General features: G+C 40.8%; 1 protein-coding gene across 1 annotated transcript in view; it reads left to right on the top strand.

Moving 5' to 3' along the window:
- Nucleotides 1–17,603, top strand: part of LOC142761125 (protein unc-93 homolog A-like) — a 60,694-nt gene extending 43,091 nt beyond the window's left edge. Inside the window, exons 8-9 of the mRNA XM_075864317.1 lie at nt 8,980–9,111; nt 17,339–17,603. Coding sequence (XP_075720432.1) covers nt 8,980–9,111; nt 17,339–17,571 — 365 coding nt within the window. The 3' untranslated portion in view covers nt 17,572–17,603. The remainder of the gene's footprint in view (nt 1–8,979; nt 9,112–17,338) is intronic.
- The last annotated feature ends 8,710 nt before the right edge of the window (nt 17,604–26,313 follow it).

Raw genomic sequence — 26,313 nt, 5'->3', positions numbered from 1 at the left:
ACTTTATGTGGTAATAACTCGGGAATGCTTTTACCTATCCAAGCGATTCTGAGAATGTTTTCTCGTGACATATTGTACTTTATGTTAGTGAAAAAATTTGGTCGATATATTCAATATTTTTGTGTGGAAAAACACCAAAATTTTGAGAACATTTGCAAAAAATTAGCATTTTCTAAATTCAAATGTATCTGCTTGTAAGACAGATAGTTATACCACACAAAATAGTTACTAGCTAACATCACCCATATGTCTACTTTAGATTGGCATCATTTTTTGAACATGCTGTTATTTTTCTAGGACGTTACAAGGCTTATAAGTTTAGCAGCAATTTCTCACATTTTCAAGAAAATGTCAAAAACCCATTTTTTTAGGGAACAGTTCAGTTGTCAAGTGGCTTTGAGGGCCTTATATATTAGAAACCCCCACAAATCACCCCACTTTAAAAACTGCACCCCTCAAAGTATTCAAAACAGCATTCAGAAAGTTTTTTTTAACCCTTTAGGCGTTTCACAGGAATTAAAGCAAAGTAGGGGGGAAATTTACAAATTTAATTTTATTTGCAGAAATTCCATTTTAATCAATTTTTCCTGTAATACTGAAGGTTTTTACCGGAGAAGCACAACTGAATATTTATTGCCCTGATTCTGCAGTCTTTAGAAATATTCCACATGTGGCCCTAGTGCGCTACTGGACTGAAATACCGGCCTCAGAAGCAAAGGAGCACATAGAGGATTTTAGGGCCTTCCTTTTCTTAGATTATATTTCAGGCACCATGTCAGGTTAGAAGAGGTCTTGTGGTGCCGAAACAAAGGAAACACCCCAAAAAATACCCCATTTTGGAAACTACACGCCTTGAGGAATTCATCTAGGGGTGTAGTGAGCATTTTGACCCCACAGGTGTTTCATAGATTTCATTAGAATTGGGCAGTGAAATTGAAAAATTACATTTTTTTCCACTAAGACGTAGCTTTAGGTAAAAATGTTTCATTTTCTCATCAAATAAAGGAGAAAAATCATCGTAACATTTGTAAAGCAACTTCTTCAGAGTATGAAAATACCCCATATGTGGTAATAAAGTACTGTATGAATACATATCAGGGCTCAGAAGGGAAGGAGCGCCATTTGGCTTTTGGAGAGCAGATTTTGCTGGATTGGTTTTTCTGCGCCATGTCGCTTTTGCAAAGCCCCTTAGGGAGCAGTACAGTGGAAGCTACCCAAAAGTGACTCCATTTGACAAACTACACCCATTGAGGAATTCATCTAGGGGTGTAGTGAGTGTCTCATATATTTTATTAGAAATGGGCAGTGAAAATGAAAAATTACATTATTTTCCAATAAGACGTAGCATTAGTTAAAAAATGTTCATTTTATCAACAAATAAAGGAGAAAAAGCACCATAACATTTGTAAAGCAACATCTTCAGAGTACGGAAATACCCCATATGTGGTCATAAACTGCTATTTGGACACACAGCAAGGCTCTAAAGGGAAGGAGCGCCATTTAGTATTTGGAGTGGAGAATTTATAAGATTTGTTTTTTGACACCATGTTGCATTGAGCTATAGTACCAGTACAGTGGTCCCCCCCCCCCCGAAAAATTACCCTATTTTGGAAACTAGATCCCTCAAAGAATTTATCTAGGGGTGTAGTGAGCATTTTGACCGCACAAGTGTTTTGCAAAAATGAGTAAACAATAGATGTTGCAGATTGAAAATGGCTGTTTTCAACAAATATGCCATTTCTGTGCCCAATGTGTTGTGCCCAGCTTGTACCACCATAGACACACATCCCATAAATTGTTAAGCGGGTTCTCCAGAATAACCCATATGTGGTCATAAATTGCCGTTTGGGTACACTGCCAGGCTCAGTTGGACCACCATTTGGCTTTTGAAGCGCAGATTTTGCTTGGTGTATTAGTGGTATTTCAGCTTATAATGTGGGGGCATATGTGAGCTGGGCGGAGTACATCAGGGTATATGTAATCTGGGCGGAGTACATCAGGGTATATCTAAGCTGGGCGGAGTACATCAGGGTATATGTAAGCTGGGCGGAGTACATCGGGGTATATGTAGGCTCGGCGGAGTACATCAGGATATATGTAAACTGTGGAGTACATCAGGGTATATGTAATATGCGCGGGTACATCAGGCTATATGTAAGCTGTGCGGAGTACATCAGGGTATATGTAAGCTGGGCGGAGTACATCAGGGTATATGTAATATGTGCGGGTACATCAGGCTATATGTAAGCTGTGCGGAGTACATCAGGGTATATGTAATATGTGCGGGTACATCAGGCTATATGTAAGCTGGGCGGAGTGCAACAGGGTATATGTAAGCTGTGAGGAGTACATCAGGGTATAAGTCAGCTGGGCGGAGTACATCAGGGTATATGTAAGCTGGGCGGAGTACATCAGGGTATATGTAAGCTGGGCGGAGTGCAACAGGTCATAATAGGATGATGTAATAATGGGGAGAATGAATAATCCATGGATTGGTGTGGTCGATTGAACCAATCCTTTATACACAGGCCGGGTTTATTGGGTATTATACAAAATATCTGCGCTCCAGTGTTGCCTAATCTTTGACTTCTTCACTAGCCCTATAAGCCGCACAAGGCCCTAAAGTGTCCTCATCTCCGCTGCATCTACAGGGTCCACCTATGGGGTCCAGCAAATGACGATGTGGGATATTTAGTGAAATTCTACTGGACCTAAAAATGAGTCTGGGCCGTCATTTAGAATCATTTTGCATCATTGCGTTTTGAGAGTCATAACGTGTTATTTTTCCGTTGACGTAGCTGTGTGAGGGCGCGTTTTTTGTGGAACGAGCTGTAATTTTTATTGGCTCCATTTTGGGGTACATGCGATTTTTTAATCACTATTTATTCAATTTTTTGGGAGATGAGGAAACCAAAAAACAGCCATTCCAGCACGTTTCTTTTTTGTTTTTTTTTACAGTGTTCACCGTGCAGTATAAACAACATGTTAACTTTATTCTGTGGGTCGATACGATTACAGCGACACCAAATTTATATCGTTTTTTTTACGTTTCACTACGTTCCCACAATAAAAATACTCTTTTCTAAAAAAATCATGTTTTAGTGTCGCCATTTTCTGACAGCCATAACTGTTTTATTTTTTCGTTGATATCGCTGCGGGACGGCTTGTTTTATGCGTGACGAACTGTAGTTTCTATTGGTACAATTTTTCGTTACTTGCAACTTTTTGATCACTTTTTATTACATTTTTTTGGAGACAAGATGACCAAAACATAAAATGCTGTCATGGTTTTTTATTAAAAATTTTTACGGTGTTCACCGTGCGGTAAAAATAATGTGATATTTTTATAGATCAGGCCGTTCCGAACGCGGCGATACCTATTATGTATAGTTTTTTTTCATATTTTCATTTTTTTTCTAATAATAAAGGAGTTGATCAGGGAAACAGGGCAAGTGTTGTTTTTATTATTTATTTATTATTAATTAACTTTTATTTATTTATTTTTCTTTTACATTTTTTTTTACATTTTTTACTTTTTCTTTTACACTGACCTGGGGACTTGAAGATCTGGTCTTCTGATCCCCGCTACGATACACTGCACTACTTATGTAGTGAAGTGCATCGCAACTGTCATTCTTCATTTGACAGTTAGCATATTAGGTCCTGCCTCGGGTAGGACCTAATAGGCTTCCGTACCTTGGCAACCAGGAAGCCTAGTAACGGCTTCCTGGTTGCCATAGCAACAATTGCCACCCGCGATCCATCGCGGGGGGGCCCGGGGGTTACAGAGGGAGCTCCCTCCCTCTGTCAACCACTTCAATGCGGCGGACATCATTGACAGCCGCATTGAAGGGGTTAAATGGCTGCGATCGGCGGTAACAGCCATCGCAGCCATTGCAGCGGGATGTCAGTTGTGTATAACAGCTGACAGCCGCTGAAGATAAAGCGCGCACAGATACTGTGCTCGCTTTATCTGCAGGGCGTAACTGTACGCCCGTCTGCGGGAAGTCACTTGGTTTTCGGACGTACAGTTACGCCCAATAGCGGGAAGGGGTTCATATACTTCTTCTTTCAAACTTTCTAGAAACAGATCCATATACAAACCTTTCAGTTATAAAATGATAATCTGATACTTTATTATACTTTATGAAGTCCGCAATCCCTTTAAAGAGATATGTTCTTGATATACTATGTTGTTATTGTAATATTCCTCCTTCTGTACTCCCTATCACTGCATTTAGATTTTTTTTTCTTTCCAAGGTTAACTCTTAGGTCCTATTTTATAAAATGTTGTATATGAATCGTAAATGTCCATAGAAATGTGAAAAAAAAATCTGATCTGATTGGTTAGGGAGCCCTTCTACTGCACATGACAGTGTACTCTTGTTGGAGGAGTGGGGGCAGCAGACAAGGCAGAGGGTGTGATGCGTGAATGTGTTGTTGCTTAATCGTTTTGCTTAAACGTTTTTTGGAGTGATTAATCATTTTTACCTACCTGGCAGTCATAGAAAAATCTGGGTTTGCTAGATGTCACTAGAAATCTACCTGCCAGAATGTATAGTGCCTCCTGAAGAGTTTGTTTAAGGAGGGATAATACTATGGGGCTGTTACTCAGGGTTTGGGCTAGGCCCCTTATTTCTAGGGAAGGGTAATGCTACAGTACACAAACACATTTTGGGCAATTGTATGCTTCCAACCAGAGCCGGCCTTAGGTTGGGTGGCGCCCTGTGCGGGACTTTCTATTTCTGCCCAACACAAATCAAAATGTAAACACATATATATAGACACGCACATACTGGAACACATATACTGTACATACATAAGAGGCAGATATTTATACAAACAGGCAAATATATATATATATATATATATATATATATATATATATATACATTGTAGCGTCCACAGCCGCGGACCGTCGGTATTACTCACCCCCCCGAGGGCCGCAGCCATGGATCTGTGAGCGCTGGGCCGCATCTCCTCCATAGGAGACGCCAGCTCTCACTTCCGCTCCGATCTGCTGTGTCCCGTAGGGTGTGCCTGAACGCTCATGCCCGGCCTTAAAGGGCAAAAATAATCATTAATTAGCCCATGATATGCCTGGACTATAAGAAGGGCCCTGCACCATTACTTCTTGCCTGAGCGCTGTTCTGTTTACCAATGTTAGTCTTAGCAAATGGTCCCTTAGTGTTATCCTGTTCCTGTTGTTCTCTTGCCCTGCTACCTGTATCCTGTATCCCATGCTATAGTTGTTCCTGTGCCTTGGAGTGTTGGAGTTGTGTTGTGCCACCTGTCACACCTGATGTCTCACACGACATTGGGGGTCATCTGCCTGCAAGTCCATCTGTGCCTAAGCCTCTGCTACAGTCTGGACTATCTAAGGTACTCTTGTACTAGGACTGTTGTTTGGCCAGCTGCTACTCCGCTATGGCGGTGCGGCCTAGTGGGTCCACATACCCACGGATCGTGACATACATACACACATTCTTGAATATATACATACATAAAGGTAAATATTTAGACATACAGACACACACACATACACACACACACACACACACACACACACACACACACACACACACACACACACACACACACACACACACACTCACGCACATAAATACACAGACAGGAACATATACAAAAACATAAAGGCAGATATATAGACATACAGGCACATATATATACACAAAGGCACATATATACAAGCACAAAGACACATTCACATATTGACCTATATATACCCACACAGGCACATATATACACAGTGCAGCTAATGCAGTAGATGTTAACTTCAATCCTATGTAACACCACAAATAACACAGTGATAACTCTCTGACTACAGATAATGTAGTAGTTTTACCTGCAGTCCCATGTAACACCACAGATAACATACAGTGATAACTCTTTAAATACATATAATGTAGTAGACATTACCTGAAGTCATATGTAACACTAACGATAACACACAGTGATAATTCTCTGACTAAACATAATGTAGTAGGTGATACCTGCAGACCTATGTAATACCACAGAAAACACACAGTAAAAATTCTGAGTTCAGATAATGTAGTAGGTATTACCTGCAGTTCTATGTAACACCACAGATAATGCACAGTGATAATTCTCTGAGTACAGATAATGTAGTACTATTACCTGCAATCCCATGCAACATCACAGATAACAAACTGATTACATTTTGAGTACAAATAATGAAGTGGATTTTATCTGCAGTACTATGTAACACCACACAGTGATAACTTTCTGGGTACAGATAATTTAGTGGATGCTACTTGCAGTCCTATGAAACACCACAGATAACAAAGTGATAACTCTCTTGGTACAGATAATGTAGTAGATGTTATCTGCAGTCCTATGTAACATCATAGATAACACACTCTGATAGCTATACCCACACAGGCACATATAAACACACACACACACACACACACACACACACACACACACACACACACACACGCACTCACACACAGAAACATTTACACACTTACACAGAGACATATATACACACATGCAGACACATATATAGACACACAGGCACACGTATACTCACATACTGGAACATATACAGATACAAACACAGAGACATATATACACACACAGACAAACATAGGCACTTGCCTCCTCCCTTGCTGACAGGCCTCTTGCAGGGGTGGGCTGTGGGTGGAGCTTCCTCCTCTTCTCTTGATGTCTCTGCTTTTGTTTCCTCCATGTGTGTAACCAAGAGCAGAGGACATAGAGCACAAACGGCCTGCCCACCTACATGCAGGGTGGGTGCACTAGCAGAGGTCTCACATCACTAAGTCCAACCCTGCATCCAACTTTGTGGCAACAGTTTAGTAAAGACCCTATCCTGTTCCAACATGACTGTGCCCCTGTTCACAAATCAAGGTCCATAAAGACATTGACTCGAGTGGCCCGCACAGATCCCTTACTTGAATCCAAATAAACAATATTAGGTTGAACTGGAATGCCAATTGAAAGCCAGACCTTATGGTCTAACTTCAGTGGCTGACCTCACAAATGTTCTTTTTTTTTTGGCTCAATGGGCACAATTTCCCACGGACACAACAAAGCCTTCCCAAAATAATGAAGGCTGTTGTAGCCTCAAAAGAGGACCTACAGTAGCTCCATATTAATGCCCATGGTATTGGAATGGGATGTCCAACGAGTTTATACAGTATAAGTTTGATGGTCAGGTGTTCACATACTTTTTACCAGATAGTTTAGCTTATTTGCTGATGTGTGACTTTATTTTATTCCTTAAATGGATTTTGTAATATATACACTTATGCTGTTGTTTTTATAGTGTTAGAATCTTAAACAAAGCATAAATAGTACCTTGTAAACATATAGTTCAGAACGGTGTCACCTCCAACCAGCCTTATAAGTCAGCAAAAAGTAAAGCAAAACCCCCAGTGGAGTAGTTGCCAATTGCTTCATTTTATGGGGAAAAATGTATTCACAACTCCAAATATGGCAATCAGAATAAATCCCTGCATAAACAACCCATCTCAAGTAATATAGTACTCATAACTTGTAATATTGTCTTTCAAGAAGGGCATTCAGACCGCTCTTGAACTCTTTTAACAAATTAACAATTACAACATCCTGTGGCAGAGAGTCCTACATTGTCACTGTTTCCACAGTAAGGGTACATTCACACGAACATGGGCAACCTCGGACGTGAAAAAGTGCAGTTTTTCACGTCAAAAGGTGCACCTGTGCGGGACACGTTATCACTTATCCCCCATAGACTACAATCTATGGAGGGATGTGTGAAGCGCAAAAAAATAAGTCATGTCCTATTTTTCACGGACCCTTCACACGCGCCATTGTAACAACAGTCGTGTGAACGGCCCCATTGAAATACATGAGTCCCAAATTTACTATCTCATTTGCTGAGTTGGTTTTCTTATGTCCAGGTGCCTTCTGTAGAGCTATTCTTTGGAACTCTTGTTGCCACAGCTCGAGCAAGATGGCTGAACTCAATCATTCAAAGTGAATAGAATAACAAAACATACTGACGGAAAATAAAAACAGATTAGATCAATGATTGTTTCAGTATGTACGTTTAAGTAGTAAAAAAAAAAGTTCTGTGTTGATCAGGTATTAGTTGATTAGTAGGGTTTTCGCTAGAAAACCTACATTAAGCAGGAGAAATATTAAATACATTATTGCAGATAAGGAACCTTAAAATTCCAACAAACCTACTAAAAAATCACATATAAAATAGCAAGGTATTTAATTTCAGGTGGATAATATTTTTTCCTTACTTACAGAGTATGCAGGTTTGTCTATATGGTATTAGGCTGGGTTCACACAACCTATTTTCAGGCGTAAACGAGGCGTATTATGCCTCGATTTACGCCTGAAAATAGGGCTACAATACGTCGGCAAACATCTGCCCATTCATTTGAATGGGTTTGCCGACGTACTGTGCAGACGACCTGTAATTTACGCGTCGTCGTTTGACAGCTGTCAAAACGACGCCGCCTAAATTGACTGCCTCGGCAAAGAAGTGCAGGACACTTCTTTGCAACGTAATTTGAGCCGTTCTTCATTGAACTCAATGAAGAGCAGCTCAAGATTTACGAGCGTCATAGACGCCTCGCATAATACGAGGAGGAGCTTTTACGGCTGAAACGAGGCAGCTGTTTTCTCCTGAAAACAGTCTGTCATTTCAGCCGTAACAGCCTCTCACCGTGTGCACATACCCTAAGAAAGGCTATAATGAATAAATAGTAACATCATCAGAAGAAGTGTTGGGGCCAGCTGTTGCAGATAGTATTGTACGTTAACAAAGTGTGGCAGCTATTTCACATTAACTGCTCTTTTATAGCTGTATTATTGTCTACAATTGAAATTTTCTACTTCATGTATCAGATTCTTAAATATATTTGCCAAAATGACATGTTATATATAACTGATGTTCGTTTTTTTTTATATTTACAGGAGCGGCTATTAATATTGGGTGTATTATTGGCTTCTTGATATGGAAACCAACAACCGGTAATTTTGCAGTGTTTTTTGTTATGTCTGGACTCTGGGGGATTGCAGATGCAGTGTGGCAGACACTACTGAGCTGTAAGTATAAGAAAGATTGCCACTAGCAATTGGCAAAAATTATTTATAGTAGTGGTGGTTCCAGGCTTGTAGCTAAAGACTCATGGGCCCTGGAGCAAAAGTTAAGCTTGGGTTCCCCCGCCCAACGTGTCTTCACAGCCGCTTGTGACTTTCAGCAGCATCGCTGGATCTCTTAAAGAAGCCATCTGCATTCCCCACCTGACTGTATACCACACTCTACATTTCTTTTACGTATTCTGGACTTACTTTTTTGAACTGCTGCCTTGTCTGTGCTTTGAAAAAGCCTCCATCTTGATTCTTAGATTTCCCCAGCTTTCTCTTCCTCTCTGTTTTGCTATCAATTCCATGATACTCCAGCACAGCATCACAAGACCAGCTAAAGACAATACAATTTCTGCATGCTGGGGGGGGACGACACTGAGATTATCATTCTCTCTATATTCTCCTAAATAAGCTCAGAGACCAAAAGTATACAGACTATATGCACTATATTCTTCACTGTGTGACAGGAACCTGTCTAAGTATCAGTGGTAGCTGATGATAGAAGTTTCTGTCCCCGCGCCTGTGCAAAACTAGTGTGGTACGGGAACTGCTGAAGCCTGTGATGGGTGACATATAGATCTCCATAGAATCAAGTAGAGAAAGTGTGTCACCAAGCTTGATTTACACTGCTGCTAAGAAACCATCCCAGTCTGATATATAGAGATGGAAGCAGCAAAAAAAATAACAACAGGTGAGAGACTGACATGTAAAATACCATAATGGTACACATGGGAAAGATTAGTTTTGGCCGGAGTGTCCCTTTAAGTGATCCAGCAATGCAGCACTAGCAGCCAGGCACATTGCTATGGTCTTAAAAAATCTGTGGCACAAGCCTCAAGCCTTTTTTTTTTTGCCCGCCAAAAATAGTATAAATATCGGAGACAGCTTTGCTATAAGACAAGCGAAACGTGAATACAGTACAGTTACATCCAGTGACTCACAGGTGGTGTCTTCTCTGATTGTGGTCATCAGCTTTTCTATTCTATTTGGGCCAAGAACACCATGAAGACTTCTAGCCATGACTTGTCTCTGCACACAAACTCCCCATCGTGCTGTTACCCTCAATGCCACTTTCAGTGCCCCTACACAGCAATAGTGCACTCTTTGCTCCCCACACTGTACTACTGCCCCCTTTTGTGCTCCAAAAAAAGTAATAGTGCCCCCACACATTAATAATTCCCCCATTGTGCACACCACAATATAATATCTACTTTGCATCCCACAGTAATTGTGCCCTTCTTTGTGCCACCACACAATAATAATATCCCCTTATGCTCCCCCATAGTAATAAGCCCCTGGCTTATGGGGCGGTCACAAGTGCGACCGTTGGGACCGCGATAGCTATGCCACTGGGTTGTTCTATTCATACTAATGTTGTTATTACGCTAATTTTACCAGTGATCAAACAAGGTCAAATCTTAGCGTGCATCCGCAGCCAACAAAAGGCCCCCTCAAAATCTGATTGGAGGAACATTTCATCTCCTGCATCATATGCACATAAGGGCTGCTGAACCCTCTCATCCAAATAAAATGCACTTGGCTGTATCTTTTGCAATTTTAGACTTATTCAGAAACTCACCTCATATATACTGTAGTAATGTCTGGTGGCAGACGCTGTCTAAAATGAATATCTATTATGAGATCATAAGGTCTAAGAATCTAAAGTAGCCGAGAACAGAACTAATTTTGTAAAATGTATATATATATATATATATATATATATATATATATATATATATATATATATATATATATATATATATATATATATATATATATATGTATATATATATATATATATATATACAGTGAAGGAAATAAGTATTTGATCCCTTGCTGATTTTGTAAGTTTGCCCACTGTCAAAGACATGAACAGTCTAGAATTTTTAGGCTAGGTTAATTTTACCAGTGAGAGATAGATTATATTTAAAAAAAAACAGAACATCACATTGTCAAAATTATATATATGTATTTTCATTGTGCACAGAGAAATAAGTATTTGATCCCTTTGGCAAACAAGACTTAATACTTGGTGGCAAAACCCTTGTTGGCAAGCACAGCAGTCAGACGGTTTTTGTAGTTGATGATGAGGTTTGCACACATGTTAGATGGAATTATGGACCACTCCTCTTTGCAGATCATCTGTAAATCATTAAGATTTCGAGGCTGTCGCTTGGCAACTCAGATCTTCAGCTCCCTCCATAAGTTTTCGATGGGATTAAGGTCTGGAGACTGGCTAGGCCTCTCCATGACCTTAATGTGCTGCTTTTTGAGCCACTCCTTTGTTGCCTTGGCTGTATGTTTCGGGTCATTGTCGTGCTGGAAGACCCAGCCACGAGCCATTTTTAATGTCCTGGTGGAGGGAAGGAGGTTGTCACTCAGAATTTGACGGTACATGGCTCCATCCATTCTCCCATTGATGCGGTGAAGTAGTCCTGTGCCCTTAGCAGAGAAACACCCCCAAAACATAATGTTTCCACCTCCATGCTTGACAGTGGGGACGGTGTTCTTTGGGTCATAGGCAGCATTTCTCTTCCTCCAAACACGGCGAGTTGAGTTAATGCCAAAGAGCTCAATTTTAGTCTCATCTGACCACAGCACCTTCTCCCAATCACTCTCAGAGTCATCCAGATGTGCATTTGTAAACTTCAGACGGGCCTGTACATGTGCCTTCTTGAGCAGGGGACCTTGCGGGCACTGCAGGATTTTAATTCATTACGGCGTAATGTGTTACCAATGGTTTTCTTGCTGACTGTGGTCCCAGCTGCCTTGAGATCATTAACAAGTTCCCCCCGTGTAGTTTTCGGCTGAGCTCTCACCTTCCTCAGGATCAAGGATACCCCACGAGGTGAGCTTTTGCATGGAGCCCCAGATCGATGTCGATTGACAGTCATTTTGTATGTCTTCCATTTTCTTACTATTGCACCAACAGTTGTCTCCTTCTCACCCAGCGTCTTACTTATGGTTTTGTAGCCCATTCCAGCCTTGTGCAGGTCTATGATCTTGTCCCTGTCATCCTTAGAAAGCTCTTTGGTCCTGCCCATGTTGTAGAGGTTAGAGTCAGACTGATTAATTGAGTCTGTGGACAGGAGACTTTTATACAGGTGACCATGTAAGACAGCTGTCTTTAATGCAGGCACCAAGTTGATTTGGAGCATGTAACTGGTCTGGAGGAGGCTGAACTCTTAATGGTTGGTAGGGGATCAAATACTTATTTCTCTGTGCACAATGCAAATAAATATATATAATTTTGACTATGTGATTTTTTTTATTTTTTTTCATATAATCTATCTCTCACTGGTAAAATTAACCTAGCCTAAAAATTCTAGACTGTTAATGTCTTAGACAGTGGGCAAACTTACAAAATCAGCAAGGTATCAAATACTTATTTCCTCCACGATATATATATATATATATATATATATATATATATAAATATATATATATATATATATAAATATATATATATATATATATATATATATATATATATATATATATATATATATATATATATATATATATATATTCATTTAATTTTGCCTTTGTAGCCTCAATCCCATATTAGGATTTTTCCATTAGGTTTTGTCTTGTAATCTGACAAGCATACCATTATAAGCAATTGGGACAATCATGTGAGTTGTTAGATTTTGGAAAAATCTCTGTGTTGTTTTGCCCTAAGATGTACCCTTTATGTTAGGAAGAAAGGCAGTCCAAAGATCATTACAGGAAAGGGCTTTTTACAGTTAGAGCAATTAAACTTTGGAATGCCCTACCGCAAGAGCTAATAATGGCAGATACATGGACAACATTTAAAAAGGTCATTTATCTTTATCTCATGACTAATAACATTGAGAGTTATTATATAAAGAGATTGCTGTTGGGGTAAGGAAAGACCCCCCTTATGAGTTTCTCTGGATCAAAATGTAGCGTGCAAGCGGGAGACGCGAGATGGGATGGAAAAGGCATAGGCCCAGAAACTGGCGACCAGCTGGGCTCTCAGTGGGGATCACAGTGGCTAACAGGCCTTCCCACTCTCTCAGGGCTTGCTCACAGCTAGTGAAGAGGGGGTTTGCGCTGGTTAAAGAGGATGTCATCCCTAATTTCCCCGGGACCCTCCCTGTGTCTGCTCCTGTCCTGATGGTGTTTGGGGAGTCCTTGATGTTAGATGTACAAAGGAAGACAGGAGGCTTCGGTGGTAGTTAAAGAGATTCAGCTTGCAGCAGGCTTTACTTAGGCTTCGTTCACATCTGCGTTGGGACTCTGTTCATGGGTTCCGTGGGACCTTTCCTTCAGGGGAACCCATGAATGGAATCCAAACTAAAAATAAACGGAAACCATAGGCTTCCGTTTGCATCAGCATTGATTTCAATGTTGACGGATCAGGTGCAAATGGTTTTCGTTTGTCACCGTTGTTTAAGGGTTCTGTCATTTTGAAGGAATGAATAGCGCAGTCGACTATGTTACTGATTCCGTCAAAATGACAGAACCCTTGCACAACGGTGACAAACGGAAACCATTTGCACCAGATCCGTCACCATTGAAATCAATTGTGATGCAAACGGAAGCCTATGGTTTCCATTTGTCTCAGTTTGGATTACGTTCAAGGGTTCCCCTGACGGAAACGTCAGACGGAACCCATAAACGGAGTCCCAACGCAGATGTGAACGAAGTCATAGTTGCAAAATCTCAGTTACAAGCCCACACAAAATGGAGGTACCAGGTCCTCTGATAATGTCAATCTACAACACAGCGAAGTGCAAGTGTGGCGTTTGTCATGCTAAACTACTCTGCTCTGCTGCTACCCGTAGTCGAACCCAAGAATATATCTTGTATGGAGCTTCTCTAACCTAAATTAGTACCTGTTTATCCTTTCAGGCTCTCTGGCTCTGTTCCCAATTCCCAATACCATTTGCATAAAATCATGAACTACATCTACAACATACTGTCTCGCAAGTAGTGTCCTGAGGGACACTACAAAAGTATCTATCTATCTATCTATCTATCTATCTATCTATCTATCTATCTATCTATCTATCTATCTATCTATCTATCTATCTATCTATCTATCTATCTATCTATCTATCTAATATCTATCTATCTATCTATCTATCTATCTATCTATCTATCTATCTATCTATCTATCTATCTATCTATCTATCTATCTATCTATCTATCTATCTATCTATCTATCATCTCTCTATCTATCTATCTATCTATCTATCTATCTATCTATCTATCTATCTATCTATCTATCTATCTATCTATCTATCTATCTATCTATCTATCTATCTATCTATCTATCATCTATCTATCTATCCTATCTATCTATCTAAACTTTGGCAGGCTGATATGGATGTAACTATGCCATTGCTAGAGTAGTCCTTGGCATTAACAGTTTACTCTACAGATGTATTGACAGGTTTTACCTGGTTGTCCCAAGGTTGTAGTAAACCATCATTTGTCTAGACTACATACTGTACAATACAAGCCATGATTCCACATCATACTAATAATTTAAAGTAAATCTCCCCCTTTTACCACCATGGTACTTTTTTGATCCTGCAGCACTCCGTGTTTCAAGGGTGCGTGAGTAGGCTTCCACGCCAAGGTATGATGCACTCCAAGGTATGATGCAATAAGTGATATTTTATTTCACATATAGCGAAAACTAGTAATCCAAAAATAGGTTTTTAACGTTTCGATCTATACATTCGACCTTCTTCAGATACGGATTACGACCGTGGATAAGGATAAAGAGTTGTATAGAGTTGTATAGACAGAAACGTTAAAAACCTAGTTTTGGATTACTACTTTTCGATATATGTGAAATAAAATATCACTTATTGCACATACCTTGGAGTGATGAGTTCCCATTTTTTCCTTTTACCACCATGCCATTTTTAGGTCCAAAATGTAGTGCTGACTAATTTCTTAATATATCTTTATAGTGGTTGGAGCTCTGTTTTTCTGATCCAGAGCTCCAAATCCCCTGCATAGACATATCTTTAAATGATAGCATGCTGGCTGCCTGCAGTCCTCCACTAGAGGGAGCATTGGAACTTCCTGCGTAATATCTTATTTTTAGGTTTACTGTATAACGCTGTGCAGTAAGCTCCCATGTTCTAGTGATGACTGCAGGCAGCCAGAATGTTATATTTTAAATCGATTTCTATGCAGAGGATTTGGAACTCTGTACTATAAAAACACAGCTCAGTCCACTGCAAATATATAATTTTTAACCTACTCAGATTAAAAATACAAAATTATATTCAAGGGCGGAAATTCATTTTAATCTTATATTGTAAGATTTTAACTGGCAACATTTCGGAAGGCTTTGTGGATAGTTAGAGTCAATTATAAATGAATATATCATACTAAATAAAAATGGGATTGGAATACAAGTACCAGTTTAATAGTAAGTACTTCACATCAAATGCTGACATTTTAATAACCATGGTAATAAAAGAAAGCAGTTGGTTGCTAATTGACTACTAGTACTATTAAAGATCAATATATATATATATATATATATATATATATATATATATATATATATATATATATATATATATATATATATATAACAATGCCAAACAAATCATGAACCCACATATTTTCACTTTTAACCCCGGATCTCCGTGGTTTAACCATTTATAAGCCGCAATCAATGCTAATTGTGGCATAAAAACCGAGAGACTGAGGAGACCTCCCCTTTGATCGCTTCACATGGAATTTCTGTGGTGCGATTTGGGTCCACTGGAGGACCCCAGGACTGTCTGACCATATTTTTTCTTGGTAGGACATACTTGGGTATGCCCAGTGGCATAACTACCGCTGTAGCAGCTGTAGCGGCTGCTACGGGGCCCGTGGCATGAGGGGGCTTGTGTCGCCCGTCGGCACGGGCCCCCACCATGGCCCTAGGCTCCGCTAGCTGCCGCTATGGCTACTACAGCGCGACGCCACTAAACACTATGGCAGAGCAGGGAGGTATCTCCCCGCTCTGCCATTAAAGGGGTTGTTCCTACAAAAGACATGTATCCCCTATCCACAGGATAGGGGATACATGTGTGATCGCTTGCAGCGATAGGGAGACGGGGGACCGAAAGTCCCCTGAAGTTCTCCATCACAAACCTCGGACTTCCGGGGTCTGTGTCGGCAGCTCTGTAGAAATGAATGGAGCGCCGGTCGCGCTTGTACGCATGCGTGACCAGTGCTCCTTTCATTTTTATTGAGCTGCGCAGACTCCGGAAGTCAGAGGTTAGTCATGGAGAACTTCAGGGGACTTTCGGTCCCCCGTTCTCCCTATCGCTGCCAGCGATCACACATGTATCCCCTATCCTGTGGATAGGGGATACGTGTCTTTTGTAGGACACACTATAGGTCAGATTTTTTTGGGGGGTTGGGGCTGTATGGCGTTACCTACAGGGGGGGCTGTATAGCGTTATCTACAGGGGGGCTGTATGGCGTTATCTACAGGGGGGCTGTATGGCGTTATCTACAGGCGGGCTGTATGGCGTTATCTACAGGGGGCTGTATGGTGTTATCTACAGGGGGGCTGTATGGAGTTATCTACAGGGGGCTGTATGGCGTTATCTACAGGGGGGGGCTGTAAAAAAGGCACTATCTACAAGGGGGGGATGTGTGACACTCAGGGGAGGGGGGGCCCCAGTCAAAAGTTTGCTATGGGGCCCAGTCTTTCCTAGTATGCCCTAACAACTGCCTGTGTATTATTAGTACACCAGTTAATGTACTGGCAAATATATATACTGTATGCCTGTACATAATAGTTAAAAACATTTCAATAAATGAACCTTATTAAATGTAAAGGGGTTTTCCCATGTTACACATTTATGGCAAATCCACAGCCATTCAGAGCACTTGTCATTACCTTCTCACACCACTTCTAAACATATTTCTAAGACGGGGATTCCACTACTCGCAGTGCAAGATCCTTAGTAAATGTTACTGAAGCTCTGGAATCAAATATTTGCATTTTTTTTTAATACTAGAAGAAAAGCGCAATAGCTTAGGCAATGTTTTGCCCGCACAGGATATTTTCCATCTTCCAGCGGAATAATTTTAACAGTGATCATGATCGTCACACAATTTAAGAATTTAGCACATTTTAGTCTTCTTAGTTTTGTCGATTCTCATGTTTCTTATTATTTGTCTTATCTTGCAGCCTTATATGGTGTATTGTTTGAAAAAAATAAGGAAGCAGCCTTTTCCAATTTCTCCCTTTGGGAATCCCTTGGATTTGCCATTGCATTTGGATACAGCTCATTTTTATGTGTGTATATTAAACTCTATATATTAATGTGTGTTATTGTGGTGGGAATTTTGCTATATGGAGCTGTGGAATATATAGAACACAGGAATACATCTGGATTAAGTGAAGAAGAACCCAAGGATTAACACTGTACATGGCCAGGACTATGGCGGCATACGCAAAACTAATTTTATCCTTCCCATTTGGGATCAGTTGTTTATAGTACACACAATAATGTACTCTTTGGCCAAAATGTCATAACCTTGAGGTACCATGAAATATGTTTTGAATTTTCGCTTAAGACATTATTCAAAACAACAAATATCAATGTTCTTGCATACACTTATCGTTCCCATCTAGGTTAGGTCCACTATGACTGAAAATGTTGCATTCATTCTCATGCACAATTAATATATAGAATGTTTTTCATATCTACTGTACATTTGATTCCTGCTATTCCTACAGGCAACAATAATAAGGCACAGGACTAGGTGGTGCTGCATTATATTAATGTTGCATCCTTTACTCAACGATAATATACAGGTTATTTAATAGAAACTATTGCAATATTAAAGTGGAGATGCTATATAAAGAAATGCATTTTATTCCCTATATTTTCTCCTATTGCAAATGATAAAATGAAAGCAGTATATCATCGTTTTCTATGTATATTATTTCTTCTTTTTGTTTTGCACTGGTTGTCATACATAAAGCTTATGCCAGGGTCATACAGAGCTGTTTGATGCAGTGTTTGGTGCATTTTTTATTTTAAGTCAAAATCACTAGTGCATCCTAAAAGTTGGAAAAGTATAAAGAAACATATCATACTTAATACTACAATTTTTTTTATCCGCTCCTCGCTTTTGGCTAAATAAAAACTCCCACAAAACTACACTATATGAACCTCGCCTAAGTAGATTTGTTTGGATACACCTTGCCTTTTCACCATTAAAGTTTACCTCCGAATTTTCCAAAAATCAATAGTTCAAGCGAAGATGAGAAACTTCGTAATATATCTTAATGCAGAAAAATGCTTCTTTCTCCACTTATCAGACTCCTTTTCTCTTCCCCCTTGGGAGAGGGGAGGGGGAGGATGAAGCAGCAGCAGCAAAGTGAGAGAGAAAGAGGCACAGACACCCAGAGATGCTGCTGAATCTAGTAAGTGTTTTACTGCCTCACCTCAGTACTGGATTCATAGCTACACTGCTCCTTACTGCTATATAATGTCATCCATGCTGATATTGCTTCTCTGTGTAATAGGGGTGTAGGATTTCCTCTGTATGCTATGTATGGGAGACATCCTGGTAGCTATGTAGTTTCCTTCTGCTTCCTAATCCCCTCTCCATAGATTTATATGGGCAGCTGTAACCTGATCTCTAAGTGAATGAACAGGAGGAGGTGGGGGTATGGAGGAGGAAAGGAGTCTGATATGTGAAGAAAGTCATATTACAATGTTTCTTATCTTCGCTTGTAATATTGATTTCTGCAAAGTTATTTATAGTCAGAGGTAAACTTTAAAGGGGTCTCATGAAGATAACCCCTATCCATATGCCCTATTAGGGCATATAGAAATCATATATGGGGGTTTCCCGCTTGGAACCCCCTCTCAGAGCTAGAACGTAAAGCTATTCTAAACATGCGGCCCCCATTATGGTGAACTCGAGCCGTCCTTGTATTAAAAGGACAGCCATTCATCTGAATGGCCATCATGTAATACTACATTTCCCCTGCAGTGGAAATGTCTGACTGGTTGCGGCTTTCCCTGGCAAATTCAGCTGTGTTCTGGCGGTTCTGGGAGCGGGACCGGGGGCGATCAGCTGATCACCCCAAGGACCGCATTCTGAAAGAGGTGGTCTCACATGAGACAACTTCTTTAAGGGGCTTTGGTGAGAGTGGTTCCTGGATATCTTGCTTAGAAGCTCTATTGCGTACACTACCGTTCAAAAGTTTGGGGTCACCCAGACAATTTTGTGTTTTCCATGAAAACTCACACTTATATTTATCAAATGAGTTGCAAAATGACTAGAAAATATAGACAAGACATTGACAAGGTTAGAAATAATGATTTTTATTTGAAATAATAATTTTCTCCTTCAAACTTTGCTTTCGTCAAAGAATGCCCCATTTGCAGCAATTACAGCATTGCAGACCTTTGGCATTCTAGCTGTTAATTTGCTGAGGTAATCGAAATTTCACCCCATGCTTCCAGAAGCCCCTCCCACAAGTTGGATTGGCTTGATGAGCACTTCTTGCGTACCATATGGTCAAGCTGCTCCCACAACAGCTCTATGGGGTTGAGATCTGGTGACTGCGCTGGCCACTCCATTACAGATAGAATACCAGCTGCCTGCTTCTTCCCTAAATAGTTCTTGCATAATTTGGAGGTGTGCTTTGGGTCATTGTCGTGTTGTAGGATGAAATTGGCTCCAATCAAGCACTGTCCACAGGGTATGGCATGGCGTTGCAAAATGGAGTGATAGCCTTCCTTATTCAAAATCCCTTTTACCTTGTACAAATCTCCCACTTTACCAGCACCAAAGCAACCCCAGACCATCACATTACCTCCACCATGCTTGACAGATGGCGTCAGGCACTCTTCCAGCATCTTTTCAGTTGTTCTGCGTCTCACAAATGTTCTTCTGTGTGATCCAAACTCTTCAAACTTCTATTCGTCTGTCCATAACACTTTTTTGCAATCTTCCTCTGTCCAATGCCTGTGTGCATTTTCCCATATTAATCTTTTCCTTTTATTAGCCAGGCTCAGATATGGCTTTTTCTTTGCCACTCTGCCCTGAAGGCCAGCATCCCGGAGTCGCCTCTTCACTGTAGACGTTGACACTGGCGTTTTGCGCGTACCATTTAATGAAGCTGCCAGTTGAGGATCTGTGAGGCGTCTATTTCTCAAACTAGAGACTCTAATGTACTTGTCTTGTTGCTCAGTTGTGCAGCGGGGCCTCCCACTTCTCTTTCTACTCTGGTTAGAGCCTGTTTGTGCTGTCCTCTGAAGGGAGTAGTACACATCGTTGTAGGAAATCTTCAGTTTCTTGGCAATTTCTCGCATGGAATAGCCTTCATTTCTAAGAACAAGAATAGACTGTCGAGTTTCACATGAAAGCTCTCTTTTTCTAGCCATTTTGAGAGTTTAAATCGAACCCACAAATGTAATGCTCCAGATTCTCAACTAGCTCAAAGGAAGGTCAGTTTTATAGCTCCTCTAAACAGCAAAACTGTTTACAGCGGTGCTAGCATAATTGCACAAGGGTTTTCAAGTGTTTTCTAATCATCCATTATCCTTCTAACACAGTTAGCAAACACAATGTACCATTAGAACACTGGAGTGATGGTAGCTGGAAATGGGCCTCTATACACCTATGTAGATATTGCATTAAAAACCAGACGTTTGCAGCTAGAATAGTCATTTAGCACATTAACAATGTATAGAGTGTATTTCTGATTAACTTAATGTTATCTTCATTGAAAAAAACTGTGCTTTTCTTTAAAAAAAAAGGACATTTCTAAGTGACCCTAAACTTTTGAACGGTAGTGTATATATGAAGGATACAGCCCAGCAAAACGCAGCTGTATAGGGTAGAGTGCCTTGACTTCCCTACGTATATTATAGGGAGCACTGCTCCTGTACATTCAGCACTCTACCTGATTATAGAAAACAAATGAGAAGTAATCTGACAGCTCATCTGTTCTCTCTTCTCCTGACTAATAGATCTTATTAACTAGAAGAGGACACAATGGAATGAGAACATTAATGGGTAAAACAAAACAAATGCCTACTGTATCTTGTCTGCCAGAAGTTGGAAAAAATTCATTTTTTCTTCTGCTGGGGTTCAATCCGATTTATTGTAAAAATGTATGGAGGGAACACAGACTGGAAATATGGCCCCGTTAGCAAATCTTGTCCTTGCCTGCATATGATATTTAGCCCTCTGATAGAGTCTAGGGCCAAATAATATATATAGATAGCAACATACTATGACAATATGACAGGTGATCACTGCTTTAGATAAATTGATCAATAAAAATGACAGAGCAGAGATAAAAAAAAAAATTTGTTGTTGTTCCCCCTTGACTTTCTATGATTTTTAAAAAAAAATCTATTTTTACCATTTCCAGTTTAAAGACAGCATTTCTGCATCTAACATTAGCTTCTTTGATATCAGAGTTGTTCTGAAGAATTGCTCTTCTGATAATTTCAGCAAATTTGGTTACCTAATGTCCCCCCCCCCCCACACCACGCAGGAATGTACATGCATCGAGTCCATAAATCCTGGCCGCTTAACAAACTTGACATTTTATCAGTTATTATACTGTATATCCGAATAACCAGTTAGTGGGGGAGGGGGATCTAGATGCTGCATCACTTCTAAGTTTTGTGTCAGAATCTCTTTAAGCTTCACATACACACTACGTCAGTATATATTAGTTATCACGCATAGCGTTACTTTAGTTAAACCAATACACCCACTTAGGATCAGACTGGTCCACCAGAACAACAGAGGATACTCCGTTGGGACAGACACTGGCACAATAATGGGCTTATAATGCAACAGGGCCTAAAAGTTTCAGAAGAAGACAACCTCATTTAGAACCACTTGCCACTATGTTCTATTTCTTATGGGTTGTTTCCCAAATATCCTAATAAATCTTATTGATGATATGTCCTGGGTATATATCAAGGCTTACATGGATAACCACAGGTTCCCTATAGATTGCGGGTGGGCCCTAATAATAATTTTCTCTTTTGGGTCCAAGGAACCCCAGTCCTACACTACATCTACATTGGTACAGTAAGGCCTCATGCACATGACCGTATTTTTGTCCACCCGTAAATACTGGCGTAAATATGGGTCCTTGGTCACACGTATTCGACCCGTATTGCACCAGTATTTACGGGCATGTTTTTGGCTGCAAAATTGCACTGCACTAATCGGCAGCCCTTCTCTCTATCAGTGCAGGATAGAGAGAAGGGACAGCCCTTTCCGTAATAAAAGTAAAAGAAATTCATACTTACCCGGCCGTTGTCTTGGTGACGCGTCCCTCGCTTGACATCCAGTCCGACCTCCCTGGATGACGCGGCAGTCCATGTGACCACTGCAGCCAGTGATTGGCCTGTGATTGGCTGCAGCGGTCACATGGGCTGTAACATCATCCCAGGAGGCCGGACTGGAGGAAGAAGCAGGGAGTTCTGGGTAAGTATGAACGTCTTTTTTTTTTTACAGCTTTATCTATATTGTGATCGGTAGCCACTGTTCAGGGTGCTGAAACAGTTACTGCCGATCATTTATCTCTTTCAGCACCCTGGACAGTGACTATTTACTGACATAATTACGGGTGCACACACGTAGTCACCCGTAATTATGGGAGCCCCATAGACTTCTATGGGCTGCCCGTGCCGTAATTACGGCCTGAAATAGGACATGTGCTATCTTTTTCAATGGCACTGGCTCCTTCCCGTAAGCATACGGGGAGGTACCCGTGGCCAATAGAAGTCTATGGGCCCGTATTTACGGGCCGTAATTACGGCCCGTAATTACGGGAGTTTTTACGGTCATGTGCATGGGGCCTTAGGCTGCTCACAGTACTAGACTATACTTGATGTTTGAGGGGAATGAAAGCTGTTTATTTCCTTGTGGTTTTGCATTGCCCCTCACTAGATTTATTTATTTCTCCCAGCAGTAAACTTGGAATTTTTAAAATTTATTTATTTATATACATGTTATACCACAAAGTCTCTCTTTAGCAGCTGGGAAACTGTTGGAGAACATGTATCGTCATATTTATTTTTTTTAAACTCGTTTTATTAAACAACATATGAAATACAATTCGCACATCAACAAAAAACAGTATTATCACATTATATCTACATATACATAATGGTGTAAATTACAGTAAAGAGAGATCGAGTATCTGGTCACACCGGCAACATTACTCAGACAGTCACATTTATAAAATCTACAGTAGAAATCAGGATGAAGCATGTAATGTGATATACACAGTCATGAACTGAATTAAACAAAGTTAAACGTAACATTAACATCGCACATGTAAGACCTGCACATAACAGTATGCCACTGTATATTGAATGTTTAATAGAATAATGGACATAAAATGCTAGATCTCCAGGTTTCTTATCCAGAACCCTATACCGCGATGGGACTACCCAAACATCCCACTATTAGCTTCCCCCAGAACCTCAAGGATCAGCGGAGGGGCCAGCTCTCAGCGATCTCGGGGAAGAGAGAGCCAAAGGGGAAACCATCCATCTCCCCCATATCATCTGGAATTTTTGGGTGCAACCTCTGTGAGAATACACCATTCTCTCATATGGAATTGTCATGTTGATCAGTCTCCTCCATTGACCTAAGGTTGGGAATTTATCACCCATCCATTTGAGTGCAATGGCTTTACAGGCAAAAAACAAAGTCTCCCTAAGAAAAATTCTAGTGTGATGTGGTCATAACGACTCATCTAAAAGACCAAGAAGGCACACCTCAGGGGTAAATGGCACCGGAATCCCCAGAACAGATGTCAGTTGTGATGTTATCTCTTTCCAAAAGGAATTAATATATGAGAACTCCCAAGCCATGTGCCAAAAGTCAGCTTGTGTTTTAGAGCATCTGTGACATCTAGTGTGTGGGAGTCCCCCCCCCCATTTTATGAAGACGAATTGGAGATAAGTAACATAAGTGCAGAAAGTATAATTGAGTCATGCGATTGTTAACCGCAGGGGATAAATAGAGTGGGGGACGCCAGTGCCTCCTCCCAATCTTTAAAAGACATACCAGGAACAAGTATTTTCCACTTGGTCTCGGAGGCTGAGTGGATTTCAATCTGTTTCCCAACAGATAGGTGTACAAGGCTGAAATAATTCCCCTGGGTCCCTGTGATACAAAAACTCCGATTAAGGGGTAATCGGACATGGGGAATTGGCTGTGTATAGCGTCTCGCAGTTGTAAATTTCTATAAAATCGTCATATGTATTTTTGAATAGAAAATAAAACTGTAACATAAGTCATAGCCATATTATCTTCTATACAACAAGAGTAAATCTCAGTCCTCTCTATTGACTATATTCATGACTCTTGAAAAATGATATCACTAGAACTGATCAATACTGTTTCATGTTTTTACAACATGTCTGTAGTTACACTGTAGTTATTTTTTTTGTAGTGTTTTATTAATTGTACAAATTTTATCATGCTGTACTATTTAATTTTATCTCTGCAAATTTAGAAACCTAGAATTTAATGGATATGGTAAATGGTTATTGGTCGAATGTGTTTTTCTTCTATGCAATTGTTTCTATGTGCTTGTGTTTTTTTTATGCACCAAAATAAAGCTACATAATTAACACATGGCCTGCCATGTAAATGTTAAAAATAATGGTCAAAAGGATCATGTACATTTTTATTTTAAGATTTATGTTTAATTAATGTTGTTAATTGTTCAGTCCTTGAAATTTACATAGTGTTTCATTTTCACTACTTGACTATTAAAACAGCTATGTATTACTTATTGCAGTCTGGTTACTAAACATATATACAATATATGATTTAACATGATGTACCTTTCACAACAAGAATATGTATAACCATTCTGCATGAAAGTGGATGAAAATGGGCATGAACATAAGATAGCTACCAAACGTAGCAGGATTGGTTGACATTTGTGTATGGCCAGTTTTAGACTTAATAAAATCTGACACCTGACCTGTACTAGAAAATATCTTCGAAAGAAGACTAGTGCTGCAAATACTACTAAATCGTAGGTAGTTGAAATCAGTCGAATATAAAACAGAAGAGAGTAAAAGTAATTATGAGAATAGGATGCGGTATAAGCTAACTTGTGCCCAAGGTAGGGGTTTCAGAATGCGCCCCCCTCTCTATCCCCAAGTATCAGAATGAAAGCTGTTGGATGGTCAGAGGACCCGCCTTAGGTTGTATGGCGCTCTGTGCGACATTCTCCATAGCTCCCAACTGTCCCGGATCCGGCAGGACCGTCCCGTCTTCTCACCACAGTCCCGCTGTCCTGGGCGGTCTGAAAAATTGCCCGCTGGGCGCCGTGGTGCCCCGGGCGCAACTCGGAGGTCAGGAAGAGGTGGGCGCCGCAGAGCAGCTGTATAAAAACAGCTGATCGCTGCAGACAAGCGCCCTGCATTCCGGACGACTGCAGCAGCGATCAGAGTCAGAAGGAGGCAAAAGGTCCTGCGGCGGCGTTCTGACTGGGGTCTATGCCGGCCCGGGAGTGGACCAGTCCTCACTGGTCAGGTGACTGGACTGGTCCACTCCCGGGACCGCACCGACCCTAGTCAGAACACCGCTGCAAGACCTCCTGACTTCTAACGGTGAGTGATGTAAGGCAGAGCGGAGAGTTGTAGCAGGAGGCTACCTCTACCTCTCTCCGCTCTGGCGGCAGTGTGTCACAAAGTACAAGGGGAGGGGGGTTGTGTGGCACTATGTACAAGGGCGAGAGGGGGGTTGTGTCGCACTATGTACAAGGGGGTTTGTGTGGCACTATGTACAAGGGGGGAGGGGGTTGTGTGGCACTATGTAAAGGAGGGAAGGGGGTTGTGAGGCGCTATGTACAAGAGGTGGAGGGGGTTGTGTGGCGCTATGTACAGAGGGGGCTGTGTGTGATGCTATGTACAAGGGGGGCTGTGTGTGGCGCTATCTACAAGGGGGGCTGTGTGTAGCGCTATGTACAAGGGGGCTGTGTGTGGCGCTATCTACAAGGGGGGCTGTGTGTGGTGCTATCTACAAGGGGGGCTGTGTGTGGCGCTATCTACAAGGGGGCTATGTGTGTCTCTATTTACAAGGCGGGCTGTGCGTGGCACTATCTACAAGGGGGGCTGTGCGTGGCGCTATCTACAAGGG

The sequence above is a fragment of the Rhinoderma darwinii genome, chromosome 4 (assembly GCF_050947455.1).
Source record: "Rhinoderma darwinii isolate aRhiDar2 chromosome 4, aRhiDar2.hap1, whole genome shotgun sequence".
Lineage (NCBI taxonomy): Eukaryota > Metazoa > Chordata > Amphibia > Anura > Rhinodermatidae > Rhinoderma > Rhinoderma darwinii.
Note: the sequence above shows the minus strand (reverse complement) of the source record. Positions and strands in the feature narration are given on the sequence as shown.